This window comes from Pempheris klunzingeri, chromosome 22 (assembly GCF_042242105.1).
Source record: "Pempheris klunzingeri isolate RE-2024b chromosome 22, fPemKlu1.hap1, whole genome shotgun sequence".
NCBI classification, from domain to species: Eukaryota; Metazoa; Chordata; class Actinopteri; order Acropomatiformes; family Pempheridae; genus Pempheris; species Pempheris klunzingeri.
This window is the reverse complement of record NC_092033.1, coordinates 7,910,994-7,936,907: the sequence shown is the minus strand read 5'-3', so window position 1 is coordinate 7,936,907 and position 25,914 is coordinate 7,910,994. Positions and strand designations below refer to the sequence as shown.

General features: G+C 41.4%; 1 protein-coding gene across 2 annotated transcripts in view; it reads left to right on the top strand.

Annotated features, from left to right (window-relative positions):
- The window catches only part of wnt5b (wingless-type MMTV integration site family, member 5b), a 37,141-nt gene extending 18,330 nt beyond the window's left edge, over positions 1-18,811 (top strand). Inside the window, exons 2-7 of one of the 2 annotated variants that reach the window (XM_070854142.1) lie at positions 6,261-6,424; positions 7,612-7,699; positions 7,964-8,123; positions 11,074-11,366; positions 16,540-16,698; positions 16,799-18,811. In XM_070854142.1, coding sequence (XP_070710243.1) covers positions 6,309-6,424; positions 7,612-7,699; positions 7,964-8,123; positions 11,074-11,366; positions 16,540-16,698; positions 16,799-17,098 — 1,116 coding nt within the window. In that variant the 5' untranslated portion in view covers positions 6,261-6,308 and the 3' untranslated portion in view covers positions 17,099-18,811. Of the gene's footprint in view, positions 1-5,706; positions 6,425-7,611; positions 7,700-7,963; positions 8,124-11,073; positions 11,367-16,539; positions 16,699-16,798 lie in introns of those variants that run through there. The other variant, XM_070854141.1, reaches the window with a different exon arrangement.
- The last annotated feature ends 7,103 nt before the right edge of the window (positions 18,812-25,914 follow it).

Below are 25,914 nucleotides of genomic sequence, written 5' to 3'. Positions count from 1 at the left end.
ACATAGAAAGAGTGGGGAGGAGAAGTATAGAGAAGATATATTTAGAGGGAGATGGAGAGAGAGAGTTTTAGCCTCCCAGCTAGAGGCATGACTCATCCTCTGCCAGCTGACAGAAGGATGGATGGAGGGAAGAGGGGAGGAGATGGACAGAGTCGGGGGAACGAGGGATGGAGCGAGTGAAAGAGGAGAGGGGAGAGCGAACGTGACGAAGACAAGAGACGCAAAAAGAGAAAGGGGGCGAGAGAATGTGGGAAGAAAGAAGGAAAGAGAGAGAGAGGGAGGGAGGTAGGAAAGGAGTGATGGAGGGTGAACAACAGAAAGAGGATGGGCTTCCATAAACCACCATACATGCAACCACACATGTAAACTGAAAAAAAAAACAACAAAGAGAGATATGAAGCCCAAGGTCTCTCCAAAGCCCCTCTCAGCTGCTTCCAAGTCCCACTGCATTTCCCCCAAGGGTGTGTGTGTGTGTGTGTGTGTGTGTGTGTGTGTGTGTGAGGACGCTATAAGCAGTAAATTTCCCGGCAGCCAGCTGCCTTTGGCAGTTTGTTGCCGCACATGGGTGTGTGTAATTGTGTGTGTACATATGTGTGTTTTTGGAAAAGAGATCCGAAGAAACAGAGACAAAGGAGGATAGACATAGAGAGAGGCGTATCTGTAGTAAGTGGAGCAGGTAGCTTCATCATCCCGTGGGGTTTTCTGTGGCTGCATTTGTAGTTTTCAGTTCTTTAGTTATTACAAATACGTCCAAAGTGGCATTTATTCCCACGACTGCTCTCCCTTGTTTTTCTTTACATGTTCAAAAGAAGAGTAGTGGGTTAGATAAAAGATTTCTGATAGGAAAGCAGGTAAACCAAACTAATGATATTCAGAATAGAAATTGAGCAGTTACAGTGTGCTGTAGGTGTGTTTGTACAATGGGACAGATTATACTGCATGTGTGGAATGTCGTTTCACTTGGTGACAGTATTGGCTGCTTGGAGAGTGCAAAGACTATCCCTCCAATGGTGGACTAATGGTTGAAGTGCCTCTATATATAAACATCTGCCCTGCTGAAGTGTCCTTTAGCAAATAATTGAATCCCTGCAGGCTCCACGGTCAGTGTTCTGCAGTTCCCAGTGGAGGCAGCAGAAAATAATCTGTTCAGGTTGTAAGTACTGTACTGAAGTACAAATCTGAGGTACTTGCATTTCTATTTCCGGCTACAGAAGCAAGCATTGTTCTTTATACTTGACAACATTTATTTGACAGCTATAGCTTCAAGTTACTTTGCTGATCCAGCTTTACAATGCACATATATTTAAACTACCAACAGTATGTAAAACAGTACATTTTAGCTCCACCTTGACTTGCTACGACAGTAAAATGCCTCATGTACAATAATACATCTGTAATAATTATCCACTAATATAATCTAGGTGTCATTTTAAGTGGTTTCAAGCTGCTTCTACCCAAAAATTTAATCATCTTAGCAAAATTGTGGATGTTTCCCTGAGTGAGAACATGTTGAATTTCCTCTCAGATATCATATGTAAGCTCTCTTTTCTATTCTACCCTGACTCTCTACTCTATTTAACCAGAGGGTGATCAATTTTCAAGCGAAAGTCATTTCTAAAAATTGATATTTAGCATTTTGGCATGAGCAGCTTCCAGGGGATCAGCTCAGACTACCACAGCTGGTTTCCCTGCAGGAGAGAGCTGGCTGCTTCGCTCACTGTAGTCTGGCACTGGAGGCAATAAAAAGTGAGGCTGCTGTTAATCCAGAGAGGAGCTGCCGACTTTCTCAGGCATTGCTCCCTGTTGCATGGCTATTGCTCATATCCTCTGGGGATAAGTCCTCTACCGCTCACTGTCTTTCCCTTTCTCTCCGTGTATCCATTACTTGGACACTCCCTCTCTTTTTAACCCTCTCTGTTTTCCCTCCTACGTCTTTCTTTCTTCACCTAACTTGGTCCAAGTTTTGTATCTGTGCCCTCACCCCTCCCTGCCTTGGTTAACCCCCTCCCTCTGACTCAGGAGTGCACAATGGCTGAACTGCTCCTCCTTGTGTTTCAATAAGTACATCACAACTTACCAGTAAAACCAGCAGTTGTTTCACAGCATTATGGCTGCTCCAGTCCAGTTTTTCTGAAATCTTTGGGTCATGTCCCAGAATAAGCCGCTGGCCTGTTTCTCTGTAGTTAATTAGCTGAATTCTCAAGAGAAGAAACCTATTTATTTCAATTTGGCTCTCAGATCTCAACCAAAATACAGATCATCTGGAAACATAAAAACATCAACAGTGCAAACAAGGATTTTAAGATGTGAGAATACAAGAAAAAATGCCTCTGATCTTTACCAGAATTTCTGGACGTCTGAACATCTATTCTCTACAGCAGAGACTGTGTACAGGCTGGCACTAGGGGGCGCTGTACTGTCAGTTACAGACTGAATATAAAACAATGGGGCTGCTGCTGCTGGTTGTCATTATCATGAGTCACTGCTGTGTCCCAGCCTTTCCTTATGCTGAATATCTCTGCAGCTACAATGCAGGTGACAATACAGGACATACAAAGACATCCTTTATGCTGAGCTGAGACTAAAGCAGGTGTAAGTTTTTTTAAAACATCTAATGTTGAATATCAAGACAATGATATCGATTCTGGTTTCTAAAATTGTGGTTTTCAAACAGGAGTCTGCTTGGTCTTCATCTGATGCACAAAGTTCCTCATTTTGGAGTCATGTTAAATTTCGGTACACTAACTAATGTTTGAAAACAGTGCTGGATGAAGTATCCAGATCCTTCACATATGCAAAGCAATTAAAAATTAATTCAAAAGTCCTACTTATGTAAGAGTCCAGAAATATAGCAGCAAAACTTCCTAATCAAAGTAAAAGTACTTGTTTGACAGAAAAGTTGCCCCTGCGACTGATTCATTATATGACATTATTAAATTGTCACTGATATGAAATAGTATATTACTGCTTGAGGAGAAAGAGAAATCTGAGGAGTCACCAGATTATTAATGGGGTCGGAAAGAAGAAAAAACAAAGTTGTGCTACACAAATTGTGATTCATTTTTTGAACTTTTCTCTAATCTTTGTGTTTTGGGGAAATATTAGTTATTTTTTATCTCTTTGGTACTTCAGGTTCTGAGACGTTTAGTTGAATATGTCTATTTTGCGGAATTGCTAACAACTCATAGACATCTGTGACACGAGGCTCCAACTGGAGAGTTTTATCTTTAACTACATATTACATATTTTCAATGGTGGAAGTAAAAGTAGTAATACTACAGTGAACTACAGCACTCTGCTACATTTACAACTCCTGCATTCAAAATCTGACTTAAGTGACATTACAAAGGTATAAACATCAAAATATGAATACACAAAGTACCAAAAGTTAAAGTACTCATTATGCAGAATGGCCCATTTCAGATATATAACTGGATCATAATTACTGATGCAGTAATATGTTGGTTACTTTAATGTTGCAGCTGATAAAGGAGGGTCTAACTTTAATCACTTTATATACTGCTGTGTAGCTTCACTTATAATAATATATATGATGTATTAGTTATTAGTTCATGTTAAATAATGCTAGTGGAGCAAAAAGTAGAATATTTGCCTCCAAAATGTAGTGGAGTAGTAGTATAAATTGGCATAGGACAGAAATACTCAAGTACAAGTAAGTTTACCTTAAAACTGTATTTAAAGGCAGCACTCACCGCAACAGTAGTGTAACATTAAGTCGTGCACTGGACCTGCGGGGACAGGGCCGTCTTCATAGCTGCTCCCTCTGAAACTCTCTCCTTTAGCACAGCAGACTGAGGCCGTCTTCAAATCACTAATCAAAACTCACTGCTGTAGAACTGCTTTTAATGTGTAATCAGTGTTGTCTGTTCTATGTTTTGTAACCTTTTGTTAGGTGTGTTTCAACAAAAGTGCTCTACATATAAATAAGTATTATTATTACTATCATTTTTTACAAAGGAGGTAAAAATCTAAATAATTGTGTCAATTGTGTCAAAAGCAAAAACATGTGCTGGGAGTTTATGTGGGGAAGATTGGTTTTACCAGCTGATGGCGCTGTTGTCATAGTAACCTCATAGTAGTGTGGCACAGGCCAAACAAGGTTCATCAGTCCGACAGGAGGTGGAGGAGGAAAAACAAGAAGGAAACAGTTTAATTCACCCTCCAGGTTACTTTCTGGGTGATCTGACCAGTTCTAGTGTTGTCACGTATTATAATGACCTCTGTGTTTCCCAATGTGTGTCTCATTCTGTCTTTGTTTATTCTCTCGCTCAACCTGACTTTGACCCAATACCCGCCCACAGCAGAATATCAATCAGATGTATACTGAAGGCAGCCAGTTAGATCACTTCACAGAGCTGTGTGTGTGTGTGTGTGTGTGTGTGTGTGTGTGTGTGTGTGTGTGTGTGTGGTGGGGAAGTTTAGGGACCCCGGGAGATGAAAGGTGTGCGGTCTCAGCTTCAACATCGCTGCGGGTCCATTATCATGCAGAGACGAATGACATCCGACTCTCCACTGTGAGAAACGCCCACAGAAATCCTCTATAAAGTGGGCTTTTAACGAAAAGTTGACGAGAAGATTAAAAACATAATTAAACAGACTATTGTGTTATAATAAACCTATTCAGGCCGCCCAACTGTCCACAACACAACAGCCCCCCTTATTGGTCTAGTAAAGCCTCTTCTAACAATAAGAACCTCACAGTTGTACTGATGCATGATTTCAAAACCTCGGAGAGCAGCTTCTCAAGGTTATTTGGAGGCCTCAGACTTAATCTCCACTGCGTCCACCTTTGCTTGTGGACGCAGTCCTTTGAGAGGCACTGAGTCAGATCAAAGAGCCGGTTCCTCTGCAGGTTCACCGCCCACAGACCCAACCGCACTTTGTCTTTTGACCGGGATATGAATTGAGGAGAGCTCGCTTCAACACGCCTTTTCTTTACTCCAGGACTTTTCAGGACTCCTGACCATGTGTGTGTGTGTGTGTGTGTGTGTCGGTGCGTAAATGTGTGTTGCCTTTTATTTTACGCAGACCAAAGAAGAGGGGATTAGACGATGTTGAAGCACACCTTTTATTCAAACAAATCATTCACTTCAGCTAATAAAAGGAATTTCACCCCCCATCGGTCAACTCTCAGTGTCTCTCGTCTCTCTATGTGGCCCAAACTCATTCCTCTACACGATTATATTTTGCTCTTTCCTACTATAAAACACTATCCTGTCCAGATTCTTCCAACTTTAGTGATTGTTTGTTTAAACAGTAATATAATACAGAAATCTTTCTTTTAAGAGGATCTCTAGTGATCACTGGTCAGATAGAAATGATGAAGAACGTTTTGTTTAGAAAGCTTTTATCAGATGCAGTAATCTGAGAGTAAAAACTACAAAAAATACAGTGAGTAATTTCCCATCATCCACCACGTCTTAATTGCTTGTTGCCCACTTCGTTCATGTCCAAAACATCTGAACGCAGCATCACAGGTGCTTCCAGTCAGCATTCAAAGCTGACTGTGCGTCCAGTACCCAATGCATGGCCAAGGAGGAGTGGGCATGAGGGACGGGGGTGGGGGTGGGATAGGGTGGGGGTCTGAGGTGAAGTGGGGGTGAGAGGAGGAGGAGTGTAGACGAGAGAGAGAGAGAGGGAGAGAGATGTGGAGTGACTGTGAGGGGACAAGAGGGGAAAGGAACAGTCGCTTTTCCGTTCAATTAGCGTTTTAATCTCCTTGTTAATCTTTCCTCAAAACAACAGCGAGACCACACTCTTCACATTTGTTTCATTTATCTCCTTTCAGAGTCAAAGGTAGAGGGAGAGATCGCCTCGCACTTTCCGTAAAACTGATACCAAACCATTTTACGCACGACTTTGAATTGGAGTTTTAACCAGTAAACTGGATTCACATTATTTGTCAGGCAGACTTTTTGGGAAAATGCTGCTGTAATTTCAGATCAGCTATCGACTCTCATTCAGAGAGAAACTGCCAGGAAACTACATTTTCATGGTTGACTTTTTTTCAGCATATTTTTGAATGGCAGATTTGTTTCATACTTCTAAGTGCTAGAGGCTGGAAGGAAAGGGGAGGGAGAGGTTAGAGGACAAGTGGACTAAGAAAACAGATTAGGAAAACTGGACCAAAGCCCAGGACACGCGTGAGTTGGACTCGAGCTCAGGGGTTTGCGTCCAGACCCACAGACCCAACAGGACTGAGCAGGAGCTCTCCTCATTTTCTGCCCATGTCTCGACAGCAGAGCACTTTCCCCAGCAGCGGCTGTGTGGCGGTGACGCGGCGGACCATGGACAACAGGCCTGTCCGGAGACGGCGCACCGGTGCCTTGCGACATCTGCTGCTGGCAGCCGCCTTCCTCGCCTGCAGCTCCCAACTGCTGCTGGTGGATGCCAACTCGTGGTGGTGAGTAGCTGAATGATGGTGGTGTGTTGCATTTCGAAAGATGTGTTCAGGGGTTTGGTGGCGGATGAAAAGTATGAACTCCATTAACTGGGAGAGCAGCTGTCCTACACCACTGTTGACAGATTTTTTTCTTTTTAAAGTTTTAGAGGTTATGGTCTACCTTTTGTATCTGACCCTTAAAAGTCTTTCCAGAAGTCAACTTTCTCATCATATCTTTTTGCTATTTAAGAGATGGCAAATGGGGAAAAAAATGTGAACTAGACTTTGTGTTGCCTCTTGTGTCCATGTGTGTGTTTTGGGGGGTGATGCTCCGGTCTTGAGCACTAACGGTGAATGGAACAAATGTGAGGTCTCTGTCACAATATTTACCCTGGCTGAGCCCCAAATGGCACTGCATGGAGGCCTGCTGCTGTGTCTATAGGACCGTCAATTAGCCACACTTGTTCTTGACTTACAGGACTACTCTGCCACAGTGCTGTGGCAGAGGGTATGTGCAGGTTAGTGGATGCTCGAGGAGGTCAGTCAGTTTATGTAGAATCTGGATAGGATTTGAGTTTGTAGTGCAGTTAAGTGTTATGATAATATTCTCTGCTGCAAAGTCAGTTAGTACAATCAACACTAAAAAAATACAACCAAACTGTGAAATAGGAATGTTTACTTTTTACTTTCACCTATATTTATATATATATATATATATTTGTATTTATTCCTCCAGCGTAAATACCCCTACCCCCCGTGCACTATTGCACTATTTTCATCTTTGCACATTCTGTCTTTTTGCACCTTTTCGTTGTTTTTGCACTGTCCATGAGAGCTGCTGTTTTTATTTCAATTTCGTTGTGCTTCGTGCTCAATGACAAGTAAAAGAATTCTGATTCTGATTCTGAATTCTGATTCTGAAAGGGTTAAGAGTCAGAGTCATGTTTAGTGTGTGTGTGGGCACACACAACAGGGAGAGTGGCTGCAGTGATGAACAGCAGGAGAGTCTAGAAGATCATTTATCTACACTTTATAGGCCAGTTGGACTAATAAACTTGTGTCTGAACTTTGTCCTCTGCAGCACCAACCTCCTCTCAGAGAGACAGAATCGTAGATCACAGAAACCCTGTCTGTGCCAGTTATCTTTAAGACTAACAGATAGAGTTTATTGGTTTAAATTTAGACTTAATATGGCCTCTGTTGCCCAGGTCACTGGCTCTGACCCCGATCCAGCGGCCAGAGATGTACATCATTGGAGCTCAACCTCTCTGCAGCCAGCTGTCTGGTCTCTCCCAGGTAAGTTCCTGTCTGCCTGCTATACACTTATTTTCATACATTACAAATGTGTTAAACATATCTCTAATTCATTCTCCGATTCAGTTATGGTAAGAGTGAGAGTAGGACCTTATTTTTTATTTCTTTTATTTGTGATCTTTCGACAAGTTCCTCTTCAGACTCACAGGAAACAGGCAAATAAAGGAGAATTTCCCCACAGGGACCATTAAAGCATCAACCCGTTAATGTGCTCGTCTCTGCTAATCTCTCCTGTGCGGTCTGCAGGGCCAGAGGAAGCTGTGCCAGCTGTACCAGGACCACATGATCTACATCGGAGACGGAGCCAAGACAGGCATCAAGGAGTGCCAGTACCAGTTCAGACAGAGGAGGTGGAACTGCAGCACCGTGGACAACACATCAGTGTTTGGTCGGGTCATGCAGATTGGTGAGTTTGCTTCTGTCTTAAACTTTCTGTCAATCGATTTGAGAGTGTCGGCAGGCTCCGGACCTGTGTTTTGAAGGTTTTTTTTGTGCCTTTAAGAGGACTTTTCCCTCCAATTCTATGTGTGATAGCAGACAGTTCCATATCCTGCAGTAGTTTTACTATGATTGCACTGTGATTATTAACACAAGTGTACGGACAGCTTAGGCAGATCAGGGTGTTGAATATTTGACAGAACAGAAGGGGTCATTTGAGGTCAGTTAAATAACAGGCTGAAATAATAATACTGTAGCACTGAATCATTGTTTACACAAGAATATAAACTGAACAGTAGCCCAAAATCAAAAGTATAACAGAGTATTGGTTGAGACACTCTTGGTCCAATAAATGAAGGTTCAGGGTGATCATGCTTGTTTTTTTTTGACAAGGTCGTGAAAAGATCTTTCGTGTTTTTCCCCTTAAAGCCCATCATTACTATATTCAGGGTGCCTATGTGGTCTAAGCATGATCCAACATTTCCCTGCTGTGTGTTAGGTATAGTTTGTACAGTTTAAAGTATTGTTATTTATGGGTACTTTTGGTATTTAGTAACTTTTTTTCTATAGTTTTTCCAAGTATGCGAAACTCTTCACACCACCCATTAGTCTATAGGATTAGGTAAAGGAAACAAATACCTCACGATGACTACAACATTTCTTATTATTCTTATTCACTGTAGCATTCATAAGATGTCAGGTGTTAATTTTTCTCTAAACGTTACCAAGAAAAGTGGCTTTGCTTTGCGAAGAGACGCGCAGTCTTTACGCCTGAAACCAACCCACTCCTCGCTTTACGCATGCGCAACGACAGGGAGAAGTTTCTCAAACAGTGAGCAGCACAGAGAGGCGAAGCAGTCATCAAGAGCAAAAAAAAAAAAAAAAATCTATATGCAGTAATTTCAGTAAGGCTCAGATCCTGGATCAGTTTCATGCGCGTCTAATGCCCAGCAGGCGATGTGGGAAACCGCTCATCAACAAGTAAGTGTCAAATCCGCTGCGGGCAGCCAGACGAGGTGTTTGCTGGCCTTTCTCTGTCTCCGTCCCTCTCTGCCTGTCTCTCTATTGACAGTCAGTCTATCTCCGCGTTTATACGGAGGTGTTAGTCGGTCCATTGTCCTGCGGCTCCTCTTTTGAAATGCGCTGATGAGCTGACACCGAGCCGGCAGATCCGGACCTGCTATTTGAAGTCTGGGCTCCGCAGTCTCATAAACCACTCGGCCTCTCTCTCTCTCTCTGTCTCTGTGCCCTGCTGCATAATGTACGAGCATCCTGACCGGGACTCCGCTCCTAAAACTGAATAAAGAGCTCACACGCCTCGGCTTTGTATGCATACCTGCCTGCCTGTCTGACTGGAAGGTGTTGATTCCACACTGAAGTCATCCTATGATATACTATAGAGCGACACTACAGGCTACAAATAACACGGCAAAGCACCATTTATGTTAGATGTAGATTTCAATCCCCTAACTTTGTAATATTACTGGCCACCTATAAGATGAAACCAGTACAACCCAAGTACAGTAATATATCAAAAAATTAAGTATAACATGCTCTAAGAAATACATAAATAGGAACAGTAGCATAAAATAATAAGGATGACAGTATTTATTCATTTGTCATCAAGTTATTTGAACATTAATGAACAGAAAGAAAACATATTCATCTGTTGTCCCTGGCTAGATGTTTAAAAACCACTAAAGAATAGAATAAAACAATGCACTAGCCTGACACATGTGACAAAGTACCTTTAAATCTGATGAAAATATCATCAGTCAGCAGAGACTCACTGGTGACAAGGTGCTGTTACAGAAATATTAAAGTGACAAAGTTAAAAAATATGAGGACATGGCCTCTATAATGTCAATATTTAAAATTAACAGTTTTCTCTTGTGGCATTACAGGATGATCAGAATAGAGATAGAAGATATGATTATGAATAAGGACATTTAAGGAGACATTTCAGCCTATATAAAGTTAAAAGCTTGAGTTTACTAAAATCTCACTGAGGTCTTTGTAAATTCAGTCGCAACCAGAAATACAATGACGCTCTTTGCTGTTCACATGTAAATGTTCAGTTTCAGAGCACTTAACCTCCTACCTGTCAGGCCATCGTCACCGGCCTTTTTTCTTCTGAATGGTTTGTGTATTAATGCGGAGGATAGACATGCAGGCTGTGTTGCGTATTCCACTAAGAAAAAAACATTTTTACTTTTTTACTATTAATAATTCAGCTTTCATCAGTTTTAATAGGGACAGATAAGTTGGTAGAAAGTAGTTCCCAAAAGAACTGTTGACACAGAGTAGCATTAGCATTATTTCTGGAAACTGTTGCTGGATTTTTCAAACGAGTGAGAAAATGTGTTTTTTAATTCTAATCTAACCCTTTAACTTTAGGGTTGAGTAGCCAGAAAACCTGGGTACTGGGACCGAAAGGCCAAATAATACATGCTATGTTTACTTCAGTGAATGCTGCACATGTATCATGGATCACTGGGCTGGTATTTAAGGTTGTTGAGTTTAACCAGGTACAGAGTTAGAGCCTAAAATCACAGCTATTGTCTATTGTTAGGTCAAGTGGGTGTGGGGCTGTGTGTGTGTGTGTGTGTGTGTGTGTGTGTGTGTGTGTGTGTGTGTGTGTGTGTGTGTGTGTGTGTGTGTGTGTGTGTGTGTGTGTGTGTGTGTGTGTGTGTGTGTGTGTGTGTGTTGGGGGGGTTAACCTGAGTAGTTACCATGTTTCCTGTCAGTGAACACACACCCTAAATAAAAAACATGATGACCACGATGACAAAACATAGCACAATGTGAGTGTTCAGTGCTATCTATGAGCTTTAGATATCAGTGGATACACTAGTCTAAGTGTCTCCTAATATGTACATTTATTTAATGCTGAAATCTGTCTCTATTCTGTCCGTCAGGCTCCAGGGAAACAGCCTTCACTTACTCCATAAGCGCGGCCGGAGTGGTCAACGCCATCAGCCGGGCGTGCCGCGAGGGCGAGCTCTCCACCTGTGGCTGCAGCCGTGCCGCTCGTCCCCGAGACCTGCCGCGCGATTGGCTGTGGGGCGGCTGTGGCGACAATGTGCACTATGGCTACCGATTTGCCCGGGAGTTTGTGGACGCCAGGGAGAGAGAGAAGAATTACCCACGTGGTTCTGCTGAGCACGCCCGAACACTGATGAACTTGCAGAATAATGAAGCAGGGAGACAGGTACAGGAGACCAAGTGTGTTGTTGATAAAGATTCAGAATGAAACGTGTATCTATTCCTCTTAACCCCACTCTCTTCTCTATATATATATCCATGAGTCTGGAAGGAATGTGTGTGTGAGTCAAGGTGGCCCCCGATTGCCTGACCTGGTAGTATTTGTGAGTGTGTGTGCCTAAGTTATTTATTGGGAGGGTCCAAATGGTATAACTGCTAACGCCCTTGGAGTCTGGCTAGGTCGCCAGGTCAATGCACATTCCAGTGAAGTAACACACTCACAAACACACAGACACACAGAAGCTCATACACACATATGTATACACATGCATACAATAGACAATAACACACGTAATGATTAAAATGATTAGATTTCAAAGGTGAATGTTAGTAAAAGTGTACAAGAAGAAGAAATAGGCCGACAGATGGACGGACGGATGGATTGATAAATGATTGATGAATGAATCTGGTATATTTTGTCAAACTAGTGTGCTCGTGTTTCACAGGTTTTTTTGCTCACTCTGATCTGGTATCAGAGCTGAAGTTATTTCGAAATGCTTTCAGGTGGGGAGAAAAAAATGCACTTTAAGAAACCTTTCATCTTCAACTGGGCCGCACATGCACATACACGCACATACACACACATACACGCACATACACACACATACACACACATACACGCACATACACACACATACACGCACATACACACACATACACACCTTCCTCGTAAAAGGTCCATTTGCCCATTCTAGTACACTCTGGATCAGGAGAATGTGTTTATCTTCAGTTAGAGGAGCTTTGTTTAAGCTGTTTGTAAGACAAAGACGCTGTGTGTGTGTGTGTGTGTGTGTGTGTGTGTGTGTGTGTGTGAGTATGAGAGTCTGTGTGTGTGTGTGTGTGAGTGTGAGAGTCTGTGTGTGTGTGTGTGTCCTCGTCTCTGCTCCATTTGATTTGTGTGAGAGACAGTGAGCCTGGTTTTGTACGAGTGTATCAGGGGTCAAAGGTGAGGGTCTGGAGAGGTTGTGTTTCTGCTGAGGGTCCCATTGGGGCTATAGGAGAGTGTATGAGGGAGATTGTATTAACACACACAAACACACACAGTTCCTCTGCCTTTCTGTAACATACACACTCTTTTGAATGACTTTTCCTCCTCTCCACTGTTTGATCCCTGGCTTTCATTGTTGTCTGTCCATCGAAACGGAAGAGAGGAGAAGAGAGAGATGAAAAGGAGGACAGCGAGCGAGAGGAAGACAGTTTCTCTCGTCCTCTTTATCCCGTCTTCTCTCTTTTTCTCTCTTCTTTCTTTCGTGGACACGCTGGTTTGTCCTAAGCGGGATTTGTCTTGCTTGGTTGAACAAGGCAAACCGCAGGGCTTTTGTAGAGGTGACAGGGGTGTGCTGCTCGCTGTGTGTGTGTGTGTGTGTGTGTGTGTGTGTGTGTGTGTGTGTGTGTGTGTGTATGTGTGTGTGTGTGTGTGTGTGTGTGTGTGTGTGTGTGTGTGTGTGCGCGCGCACAAGCTCAGCTTCATTTCATTTGTGTGGAAGGCGGATAACGTGGTCGTCTGTGTGAGTCTGTGTGTACAAACGTCTGGAGACAGAGACGCAGGGTGAGGGATGGATCTCCGTCACACTCCCCCGACTCTCAAAGACCTACACACACACGCGCGCGCACACACACAGCCACCTAGGTCCACTGTCTCCGTTCCACACAAATCAAACGAGGCAGGCCTTGTCACATAGAGACCAAAACAACTAAATGTTCATTCCCTGTCTAAAGGCAATAACAGGCCACTGTGGTGCCACCTCTGCTCAGAAAACCAAAGTAAACTTTCAAATGTATCTGTTAACTCTCAATCGATTGTAAAATACGTCATAACAAAAGAGAGACATTTTATGTATGTTTGGATCCAAAGAAAAAAACAAGAATGTGTCACTGTGAGCACTTATCTCTGCTTTGGTCCTCAGTACTGAAATATCAGTACTGTTTTAAACCCAAACATTGTGCAAGCACACTCACATTTTTAATTCTGATCAAGAATAAATGCACAAAACATACTATAGGTCTATGTTGTAATAGTATAGCTTCAATTAATCATGGCTCAAGCACACAGGCTATTTATAAAGCAATGTCATACGCTGTGCGACATCCATTTGCTTCCTCTTTCAAGCTAATTAAAAGGATGTTAAAGAGAAACATCTAATCAGCAGTTTGTTCCAATGCAGTGCTGTCATGCAGCTTTCATTTGATTTACAATCAGATGCAGGTCTGTACAAAACCAAAAAAGTTTCAGTCAACACACCACAACAAATAGTCTTTCTTTAGTCTTTCTCTGTAATGCAGTCGGCTGACAAAGTGTTATCACATGTCCTCATAAGGACAGAGGAACTGTAAGAGAATATCAAAGCCATGTCAATTTAATCTGTAGAGCCCAAAGTCACAAATTTGCCTCAAAGGGTTTCACAGTCTGCGCAGGGTACGGACCCACAGTTCAGATAATTAAAAACTCCCAAAAGAATTCTTTAACAGAAAACTCAGGGAGAGCAACAGAGGAGGGACAAGCGATATATGTTGTGCATATAGAGTAGAAAGAAATAACCAAGTAAAATGACAACATGGAGAAGTGGTATGAGATTTTAAGGCAGACAGATTTAAAAATGAGTTCCTTTGTTTGTGTGGATGTTGCTGAAAAGTTCAACACCTGCATTTACCACACTGAAGCTGCACTAATGAACAACAGTAGAGCACTAGCTGGACAAATAAACAGCAATTTATTTATTTGTATTTATTTGTAACAACAAGAGGATCAGGCAGGAAAGTGTGTCCTTGCTATCTCTCTATCTTTACGCATTCGCTCATTCAATGCTTATCCTCTCACAAAGGGTGGGCTATTTTCTCTATTTCTGCCCCAGTCTTACACCAACTCCACACACACACACACACACACACACACACACACACGGCTCCTAACCCCTAACCCTGTCTGAGCAGGACCTATTGTGCCTGACACAGAGACCGTATCTCCACCACGGATGACTGGCCGTGTGTGTGTGTGTGTGTCAGTATGTGTGTGTGTGTGTGTGTGTGTGTGTGTGTCAGTATGTGTGTGTGTGTGTGTGTGTGTGTGTGTGTCTCAGTGTGTTTTCATCAGGTCCAGTGTCACTGCGCCCAGTAGGCACGACCCACCAAATAGCTCAGCATGATGCTGGACACACACAGACAGATACCGTATATGCACGTTTTGATTTGGCAGCTTGTAGTGATGATAATAACAATAATCATTATCATCGTCATCATAATGAGCTGCTGGCATGTGTTGTAAATTAAAAATAAAGGTACGGAAACCATAAGTAAGTCCAGGACTTTTAACAAGACCAGTTAAAAGTTAAGAAAAGTTAAGAAATAGATCTGCATCAGGCTGTTGTCTTCCCCTGATTTCCCAGCAAGGAGTCATAAAATATAAGGATGTCATCCTGGTGATGTATCTATGAAACTAATCCTGAACTTCCCACTAACTCCTCTCTCACAATAGAGAGGTACAAATAGAAATACACTGCTAAAGAGCAGTTTAAGGATTTCAGAAAGCTACACTTTTTATTTTCCATTTTACTCCACCACAAACCCTCAAAATAAGGCTGCTGCCTTCACAAAATGTCATTGTCCCCTGCTCTCCGTATGAGGGGGTCACGGGGGTCGAATGACAGGATTGGAGGGTGCCGAGTGCTATGCCTGCTGGGTAGTAAAGTAGAGGACAGGAGAGCAGGAGGGCGGAGGTTGGGGTCAGGGGTGTTTGGGATGCAGGGGTTAACAGAGGTGAGAAGGTAATTGAGATCAGGCTACATGAGGACACAGGGCGGTGGGCTTCATTTGTGTGAGGAGAAAAATAGGAATCACATATAATGAATGTGTTGATCGTTTATAACATGAAGCATCACACAACTTAGCAGCATGTGGTATGATTTATGGGTGTTTGGAGGAAGGGTGTGCTATGTGACTAGTTTATTGAATGCTGCTGAACTGACCTCCATGGGTGAAGGGCTCCCCCTAAAGTTCACTGCTGCTACGACCATAAATCTTGTACTTCCTGTTCTTGAAAAACAATCTACGTTATGTTGAGACGTAGCCAAACAATTTGCAAATTCATTTTGCAAAGAAACTGTGAAAATGCATGAAGATAATGGGGCTAAGACCCGACTATATAGAGATACAAATAGTATTTTGTCAGAAAATTATTGCAAGATTTTGCAGCATCTATACCAGGGAATTATGTTTACATTCATATTTTTAGACATTTAGCCAACACTCTGTGATTCCACTGTTAAACTAAACTGTTAATCTGTCGTCTCATAGTTTTCTCACACCTATTCTTCAAAATGACTTCTTTCAAAGTAGGAACTGTGTGGGAAACTGGATTTACAATAGAGCCACGTTTCCTCTGGTTAGTAGTAGACCCTCTATTCTCAGTCAGCTGTTTGTTTTAGTTTGGTGGAGTAGTACTGACAGCAGTCTTTTCTTTGTTTGTCTTTGCTTTGCGTTTTTTCCCTTTTGGTGATGTACATTTTAACAGGAGGACAAAACGCCCTCCTGTTAAAATAATGACAGATGACGCAAGACAGGAATATCTCTGGATTTATTGCTGTTTAAAGCTAATTTTGGAGAAACGGCCCTCAGGAGTTGCAGCAGTGCGTGGATAAGTGCACAGCTGGCAGATGTGGATCTATATGTAGTGCCCTTTCCATTTAAATTTGCAGCAGTAGCCTTAACTATAAGTTTATAAATCTATATTAAATCCTTTATGTTAAATCTAAGCATATATCTTTCATTCTGTACCACTTGGCTAAGAAGTTGATAGGAGGGAGTGTTTGCACATGTTCACCACTAGATGGTAGCAGCATAGTAACAAATATAGTAGCTCTTCAGCACAACATGCAAGTTTCAGACTGTAAAAGAGGTCTTGAGCTACCAGCCCAGAGGTCTACCATTTTATATTTCTAGTCTTTTTACTTTTCAATAATCATTTGAAAATTGAAGCAAAAAGTTTTTATTTCATATGTAACATTCAGCAAGCTAAACCAAACACTTAAGCTAACACTAAAACATCTCTTTCTAAACTGAAATTGAGTGTAAGTAAACCACATCTCTCTAACGTCTCTGTATTTCTCTCTCTCTCTCTCCACCAGGCGGTCTACAACCTCGCAAACGTAGCCTGCAAGTGCCACGGCGTCTCAGGTTCTTGCAGCCTGAAGACCTGTTGGCTCCAGCTGGCCGATTTCAGGCGTGTTGGAGAGTTCCTGAAGGAGAAATATGACAGTGCAGCTGCAATGCGCATCGGACGCAAGGTATTGAACTCAGATCCATCTTGTCTGCGGTGTCAGGAAGAAAACAGTGATTACAAGAATAATCCTAACTCTTACACCAACTGACTCTCTCCACTTTCAGGGCAAGCTGGAGCTGGTAGACAAGCGCTTCAACACACCAACCCCGGGCGACCTGGTCTACATCGACCCCAGCCCGGACTACTGCCTCCGTAATGAGACCACAGGCTCACTGGGCACGCAGGGCCGCCTCTGCAACAAAACCTCAGAGGGCATGGACGGCTGCGAGCTCATGTGCTGCGGCAGAGGATACGACCAGTTCAAGACCTACAAGCACGAGCGCTGCCACTGCAAGTTCCACTGGTGCTGTTACGTCAAGTGCAAGCGCTGTACGACGCTCGTGGACCAGTTTGTGTGTAAATAGCATGCTGATGGATGAAAGGGGGTGATAAAGGAGGAGAGGTAGAGAAGATAAAGAGGGAGGAGGTGACGGGGAGTTGGAGAGTGAAGGATGGACGTGAGCAAGGTGAATTTTCAGGGTTCTGTTCAGGATGAGATAAGACACACAAGTTCCATTTTCTGACCAGCTTCCTTCTCTCCTCCATCAACAAATCAGCTTTTCACAATGGTGCGGCCATTTTTCAGCACAACTATGGATAGATAGATGTCGAGGAAGAACGGATGGAAGGGAAGATAGGAAGCAAAGAGGAATGGGATTTCTTGCATGCTTCTTCAGAGAACTCTGACTTTCATTTTTCAACGGAGATTCCTGTTTCTCACCACTCCATCATCACTTTCTGCTGTCCTGCATAACATCCTGATCACAACCCTGAAGGAAGGAAGGATGAAAAGAAGGAAGGACAAACACAATGAGTGAACAAAGAAAGACATCAAGGCTAAATGGACCTAGAAAGTGGAACAACTGGATCCTAAAAAGGGGGACACATATGACTGGTGTGATAAAAGATATGAGAGAGAGATATGAGAATAAATATATAATTAAATAATAAATAAACATACAACTCTGATTGTTATTTAAAGAGACTCAAACAAACATAAGGCACAATCTGGACCCTGAAGACTCTGTTCATGTGTTCAGGAATCAAATCGTCAGAGTCCTTTTGGAGTTTGAAGCCATGTGAGAGCTGAACGGTGTCGCCGTGTCTCTTTGAAAGAACTTTTAACCCTTTAACCCTGCAAGAGTAAATCACGCATACATGACGTGTGCTGACGTTGCTCAGACACATTTGCAATACATGCAGAGACTGAAACAGACATATTAGAGCGAGTAGAAAAGAAATTACTGGGGGTGGAAAACAGAAAGGGGTGAATGGAGAGAAAAGGGAAAAAATGAATCCAGGAGCCACACAGCTGACTGGGAAACTCATGCACAGGAATTTCCAGCTGTAGGTTTCTGTTTTAAAATGCAATAAAATGCATTAAAAACACTTAATGTTCAATTAAAAAAGGACTAGAGACCTACAGGAGACACACTGTCCATTTGTCTCAGTGTAACTGCTGCTGTTAGAGCAGATTTCCAGCACCTGTGAGCTGACAAGAGTGTCTGTGCAGGTTAATGAGGCACGCTGGTTTCCACCATCTTGACACCTCTTATGTTTAAACAAGCAGCTCCGTGTCCTTCACCTGACAGTGAAGTGAGCAAAAGCTCCATTAGTGAGATTAATGTGCTGCATCGGCCTTAATGAACCCGCACTAAGAGACACGTTCACTGTGAGTGGACCTCTTCATCTCATGCTGTTATGCAACTTGTTAAGTCAACAAAAAGCCCTGTGGTGTCGATTTGGCAGTTTTGCCACAAATTTAACATTTTCTAATACTGTTATACCATGATTTTTGCAAGTTGTATGGGTTGGGTTGAGAATATTTTAAGTGTATAATGTAATCCAATCGCTGAAGAGGACAAAGTGGACAGAAGAGGACTGAACATGCTGTGGGAAATGAATGTGCGAGCTTGGAAAAACAGAGAGGACTGCAATTTATTATGAGCTACTTAAAAAAAAAGTAGTAGATCAGAAAAAAGGTATATTTTATTATTGTTTTTAATTTTCTGTTTTCTATGTTTTTCATACATGAGTATTATTGTGTATTCTTTTGATAAACTAGTCTTCGACAATGAGGCTTTGTTCTCTTTTTGAGTCTGCTGCAGTTCTTCTGAAACAAATCTGATCCAGGCTGGCTGACACTTTCACTCTGTTCCCGACATGACAACTACAGATGCGTCTTTGTCATGTAGGAGATGTTTTGGAAAACGATGCTGCAATTTCTAAATAGGGAAGTAATGCAGCACAAGATACTGAATTACAGCAGTGCCATTCACAACGATGATGCCAAAATAATAGAATATGGAATAAAACCTTTACAATGAATATAAAAGTAGCTGAAACTAACTTAAATGGCCTCATTTGAAGAAATATACTAAGTAATGTTAGACTGGAGCACCGGCTAAATGTCTGGCCTTTTTATTACACTAATTATAGTTTTTAATCAAGTAATTTGTAATGTACACTATTTTTATATGGAGTAAACTTTCAAGGAATTCAATATCTTATAATAAACATCTTTAGATGAAGTAACAGTGATGGCAGAATCAACTGAGTGTGTTAAATAGCTTCATATGTGCTGCGAGGAATACATGACACCGTCACATCAAAACGCTCTAACGAAACTGGCAGGAATTAAATTCTCATTATAGCCATGAAAACTGAGTTTTGTGTCTTTTATTGGTGTTACAAGGCCTCTGAATAAACATGTCAGTAACACTATCACTGAAAACCACAGTGAAACTTTAGAGATGTTCATAATAATATATTTTAGGTGGCTAAAATTCACTTAATCTGGAGATAATTTGTCTGGTCTTCTAAATGTTTTCACATAAAAAAGGAACGGTTCCATATTGATTAAGGCTCAGTGTTATCAAATTGGACCAAATACTATCAAATAATCAGAACAATCAGATCTAAGTTCAGTGGAATTTCAATGGATTTTATTTTTTTTCATGGAATTTTGAATTAAGTTCTTTATGCATGACCACAATTAGCATTTTTCCATAATCCCAAATCTAGCATTCATCTTTTACATTTATATTTAAATTCTTTGGCAGAAAAGTGCAGATTTGCAGCTCTAATGACACTTAGTAAAAACGTATCTATATGTATCCATATTGATCACAGCAGTATTACAATCATACTGACGAGCAGATGACGAGGATGTTTTCATGTTTCATTCTACATCACAATGTGTTTATATGTATGTATTGTTTTCTCGCATAAAAAAGTAAAATGTCATGTATGTTGGTAAAGTTGTTTGCAGTCTTCTTGCACTTAAGGATTTAAAATTGCCTTCTTCGTTTTATGATTACTCCTGCTTGTTCTCGCCATTCTGCCTGATTCCACCTTTATCCCTGAGACCTTTGATCCCTTTAGATGGACAACTTCAGACAACCCTCTTGACCTCTCATCTGCTCCGTGGCTGCTTTTAACTCTCTGCGTTTGTGTTTCACACTGAACTCTCATGTGGTTGCTTTATAATTATATGCAGTGTGGCTGCATCTCTACAACTTTATAAAAACACTCCAACAGCTTTGCTGAACAACTTCTAACAAGTGCAACCTCTGAAATGTCAAGCGCACAGTCATGTCTAAGCAGGTCTGTACGTTGACCTAACTAACAATCCCATTACTTTTAGCTGCTCACAGCTAATTGGATTAGACCACTGACCAGAGCGGCATGACCGACCTACAGTACTGTCTGTGTGTAATCCTCCTCACCTGATACAGGACTCTGTGTGTGTGTGTGTGTGTGTGTGTGTGTGTGTGTGTGTTTAATGTTTTTCTCATCACAGACAAAAGTGCTGCTGATTCCCACAAAGACTAGTACTGATGTGTTGGTCAATTTAAATTGATGGTTTGATGGTTTGCGTATTGATGATTTGCGTATGTGTCTGATAGTGTCATGATGTGTGTGTGCGTGTGTGTATTTGTTGAAGATTAGGCCGGTGAAAGTGTAGCCCGGTGGTTTCTCTAATCCTTTTCACCTGACAGCCATCTGCTGCTGTGATGCTGCTAATTTGATTGTGCTCATCTCCAAAACAAACAAACAAACAAACAAACAAAAAAGCAGGTTGTCTCTCGTTTATGAGGCCTTTTTTGCTTTTACAAGAATGTTTCAGGTTTCTGTTCTTATGCGTTTAGACAAGTTTTCTTTACAGTTTTCCCTCGAACTGGTGGATGTGGTACTGTTGGGGCAAGAAAGTTGGCTCTTACATTGGGGTTTTGCTGACTCAGCCATCACTCTCTATGCAGCTTTTGTGCCTTAAGTCAGTCATGTTCATTTTCATTTCACTCTCAGAGGCAAAGAAAATGCAGTTAATGCAGCATTACTTAGGAAAAGTGTTTGGGGGGAATAAGATCCCTTACTCTTTCTGATTCAAGCCCAAGTCCCTGAGGGGACATTTATTACTGAGAAAAATTCAGATTTATTTGTTCATTTTGTTTCATCCACCACTATCACCTTGGAGTGTTACCGCTGTCTCCTCTGGTGATCTGCAGCTGTCCTGCAGCTTGGAGTCCAGTATAAACATTTCCCTTATCTTCTTCTCTACAGCTTTGGCTCTTGGCTCTTCCTGGAGACATGGCTAAGCAGCCGAGTGGGACGAAACATGTAGCTGCCGGGCTTTTTAAAAGGCAAAAAAGTCTTTCTACATGTCTTCACACAAACTGGCTTGAACTATCAGCACGGTGTTAAAGGATGGCATTAATGAGCCAAGCCAAGCCAAGCCAGCCAAGTCCTGAGATCTGACCCTCTAGTCCTTGCCTGCAGAAGCTTTTAGTGTTTCCCAGCTGTGTAATTATGTAGCCAAACCTGCTTATTGGCATGAACTGTTGTGCTGCAAGAATGTCTCATGCAGTTTATCTTAACACCTTTTTCTCATGTCCTTGCTGCCTTTGAGATCATTCCTCTTAAACCTGTTCTCTACAATGTGGGGCAGGGGAAGAAGAGACCAGCAGGGGGAAACCGCCAAGGATGGAGACCATTCTTGATGAATACAACATTAAAATGGAGAAATGTCTGCATATGAAATGAAATGAAGCTTCAGTTATACAGAACAAGCTGTTTCCCAGAAGCAGTCTTATTCAGTGTAAAAATCTGTAAGGATGTCAGCAGGATACAGCAGATATTACTGACTATATTTCACAATGCTGTCTCACAGCGACAAAGCTGCTTTTGATCATTTTACTAGCTGTAGCTGTACATAATGCTAGAGGCAAACTGTACAAAGGGAGCCTGTATGTACTGTATGTAGTGAGTGAGTGAGAGTGTATGCTCTGTGTGTGTGTGTGCGTAGATTAGCCAGCAGCTGTTATAGTTAAGACATCCGTAGGCAAACTCTCTGATCTGGATTAGCTGAGGTGACACAACCTCATTTTTTCTCCTTCACACACACATACACATGCATACACACAGATTTACAGTATATATATATATATATATATATGGTCATATTCTGTTGCTGTGTCATCCTCTCTCTTTCTGTCTTTTTCAGTTTTCTCTTCTTCAAACACACACAGAGCTCAAAGACCAAGTCAAACACAAACCCTCATCCACTTATCTGTAAGCTCATTCATCCATGTGCTTTCTACAAGCTCTGGCTGAGGCAGAATAGACTGCTCAGTCCCGCTGAACCAGAATATCTCATCTTCTTGGGATGCTACTGTAGATTCTCACATTACTGCCACTTTTTCCATCCTAATTAAACCAGTTCAATCTATTAACAGGCCCTCAATCAGTCAAACAAACAAGACGAGTTCAGGACAGCAACGGTGAAACTAGAAATAGAATTATCAACACCTGAATGCATGCAAAGAGTCCAGGTATCTCCAGGTGTCATCAAATCATTTCTGAACCACCACACACAGATAGGGTTTTTATGCATTATGTAATAATCGCAACATGATTAACAGTTTACAAGGTGTTCTTCTCTGTGCAACAACTCTGCTTAACTGAATGCAGACGACAGTTATGATAAAACTTTCCATGATCTGTTTTAATGAGAAACTGAGGGCCTGGTGTGTGAAACTATTTATGTCACATGCTGTTCTCCTCAGTCACACCCTGTTCGCGCACGCACGCACGCGTGTGTGTGTGTGTTAGAGCAGGGTGTTAGTGACCATATGTGGCATCACGTGTGCTCCACTCAGGTGTGTTTTCCATTTTTCCATGGATGTCTTGGACCTTAAAATAGTCTTGAGATGTGTTTAGTTTCTGTGAAGACATGTTAGAGTTCCTGGTTACATTAACATTTCGCTAACAATCAAAACAGTGTGGTATAACAGTGTTTTAGACCCTTAGCTGACACTGTTGCCCTACACTGACAGCAAAACTGACAGCAACACTTCTGATTGATATTTTCTTAAAACAAATATACATCTGAGCAGGTGTGGTCCATCTGTTGTGACTTGTGGAAGGTCTTTGGACGTCAGCATCCCAGCAACACACACAATCTCTATAACACACATCACTGCCAGCTAATGGAAAGTCGTGTGTAATTTGAAGGAAATTATATAAATTGATGACAAAGAATTATGCAGCCTGTTGATATACTTCTTTATTGTTATTTTCAGTTTAAATATTTTGAGGTTTTACTGTGGTCATTTTCACTGTAAGTAATTTTAAATACTTGCAAATGCTGATGACATTCTTTCTCAGTCCTGTGTTTAAATGAGACATCAGAAATTGTGTGTACAGTATAAAAATGTGGCAATAGAGATATTCCAGCATTTAATATCTTTATTTATTTGCTTTATTTCTTCAGAAAGAACAAAGGGAGAAACACATATATTGTACACACAACACTGATTGAATCTTTAACATTTCTAAGTCCAGCCGAGACTAAAATAATTTCCATGGTAATAAAGCAGTCGAGTCTGTTTTGTTGCTCCAGTTGGTACAGCAGCAACAGATTATCTAAATGGCCTCATTACCCAAGGAGGAGGTTGCACACGTCCCCACATGCATACAGATAAAGCAACAGTTAAACAAAGAAACAGTTAAACACTGGATTTGTAAAGTGAACATGGTGCAATCAGAAATCAAGGTTATGCAAACAAATGGCCTAGCTTTGGAGCTGAAGTCTTCCCTGTGTTTATAGATCACTTGCTAAATAATGCTGATCATCTTAACACAGAGACAAAACAAGTCTCAAACTCGACATGTTCAAATTTAAAGAATTGGATTTAACAGATTTTACACATGACATTTTATAAACAAATGGTGCTCTTTGATGACATTTGAAATTTGAAATCATGGATATGCTGAGAAGTCACAGTGACCACACCGCATTGGTATTTTGTTTCCTTTTTCAATATCTGGCCAACTCACTCTGTATCATCTGCTTTTTCCAAGAGGAAAAACAGATAACTGAGGCAGAGTGCTAGAACAGACGATTTTAAAGAAACCATCCGTTCTTTATCCTGTGGTTTCAGATGTGCATCCTGTGGAAACACACCAGCAGTACCAGACAAGATTAAAATCACATCACATTATGTGTCTGTGTACACTTGGCAGATAACTCTAAACACATATCAGTCAAAGTGTGAAAAACATCAATTATTTGAAGCATGAGGGTAGACTTTGTCAGAAAGAAGGGCAGATGGAGATGAACCCTACGCTAGCAAGTCAAAAAAAAAAACTCAGGCTCAGTCAATAAAGCTGTGTTGAGTAAATATGGAGTTATGTAAAAATCAATGTTATGTATCCAAGTACCCAAAAAAATACTGTAAACCTTGTTTTGTAAATGTGGTGAGTGACTAGGGCAGTCACACCCAGTTTCCTTCAAAGGTTAGTAATATAACTACACTTTGTACTTTGTATCTTAGAAAGTTATGTTCAGATTTCTCTCCATAAACTACATAGAATGTACTTTAAAAAAAAAGTGTAAACTCATCATTAACTCTGATAATTCTTATCAATCAGGTAAGATATGATAAAGTCAAAGGTCAGAGTACTGTAACGTCATCCTGGCCAACCGTCTCAGCAGTGACATAATCACCTGTATGCACACAGCAATGTAAACAAGGTTTTGAACATTTTTTTAGATGGTATTTGTGGTCCCTCTCGTCACCTGAAAACAAACAGACATTCATAGGGAAAGTTACTGAACTTGTTCAGTGGCGAGAGTGTGGACCTGTTCAACCAGACCGATGAAACTGTTCCGAACTGTGCCGGGTGGAGCAACATACCCAGCTGGCAGAGCCTTGCATCACAATAAATCCATTTGCACCTTCATGCAATCAGTGTTAACCATAATTGGTTATATGTGTGTGCATGCTTGTGTGTTCTGGCATTGCTCACTCATGGATGTGTAGGCCTATGTTGTGATTTGCTGAGGTAACTTTTGTCTCACTGCATAGCCCCATCTCAGAAATGAGGGTGGAGTTCACACCACCCGCACCTGTTTTACTTGAATTGCATTGCTGCCCATGACATGTGTTGAGGAATTAAGACCTGTGCGCAAGAATTACTGACAAAAATGACTAATAATGCCATTATTATGGCTACAGAATAACTTCTTGTTTGCTTATCAACAATTTTGGTGATCAATTAATCATTTCAGTCATGTATGAAGCAGAAAATCAACAAATATTTGTTCATTTCAGCGTGTCAAATGTCAGTATTTGCTTTATTTTTTTTACCATTATTAATAGAATAACTGCATTTTTTGACTATTGGATGAAACAAGCAATTTGAAGACACTCTTTAATCACAAAAATATTTTTGTTTGTGACTCAACCTGTTTTATACACTCCAGGCAAGTGGGTCTGTGGCTAACCAAACATTTTTGAAAGTTGCTCAATTTCCACATGGCAGCTACTTGCCAAACAAGTTTCTAAAGACAGACTGCTGAATACACAACATTTAAAGTTAAACAGAGCAGCGCACTTCACATCATAGTTCACAACTTAACAAGTGCATTTATTTATTTATTTCAGCTCGGAAACACAGCTAAGTCCACTCATTTTACACGCTTTTCTGCCAAAGTGGTTAAAAACTACAAGTACGTTACTCAGCACCTACAATTTCTCTTCCTGTTCCTGGTCGTCACCCATGAGTCATTTTTCTCTTCGCTGAGCGATCTGATTGGCTGCCTGCTGCTCATGCGAGCGGCGTCACGCAGTGATTGCCTCCCTCCGACGTCGCCGAGTCCAGTCTGGTCCAGAGTCAG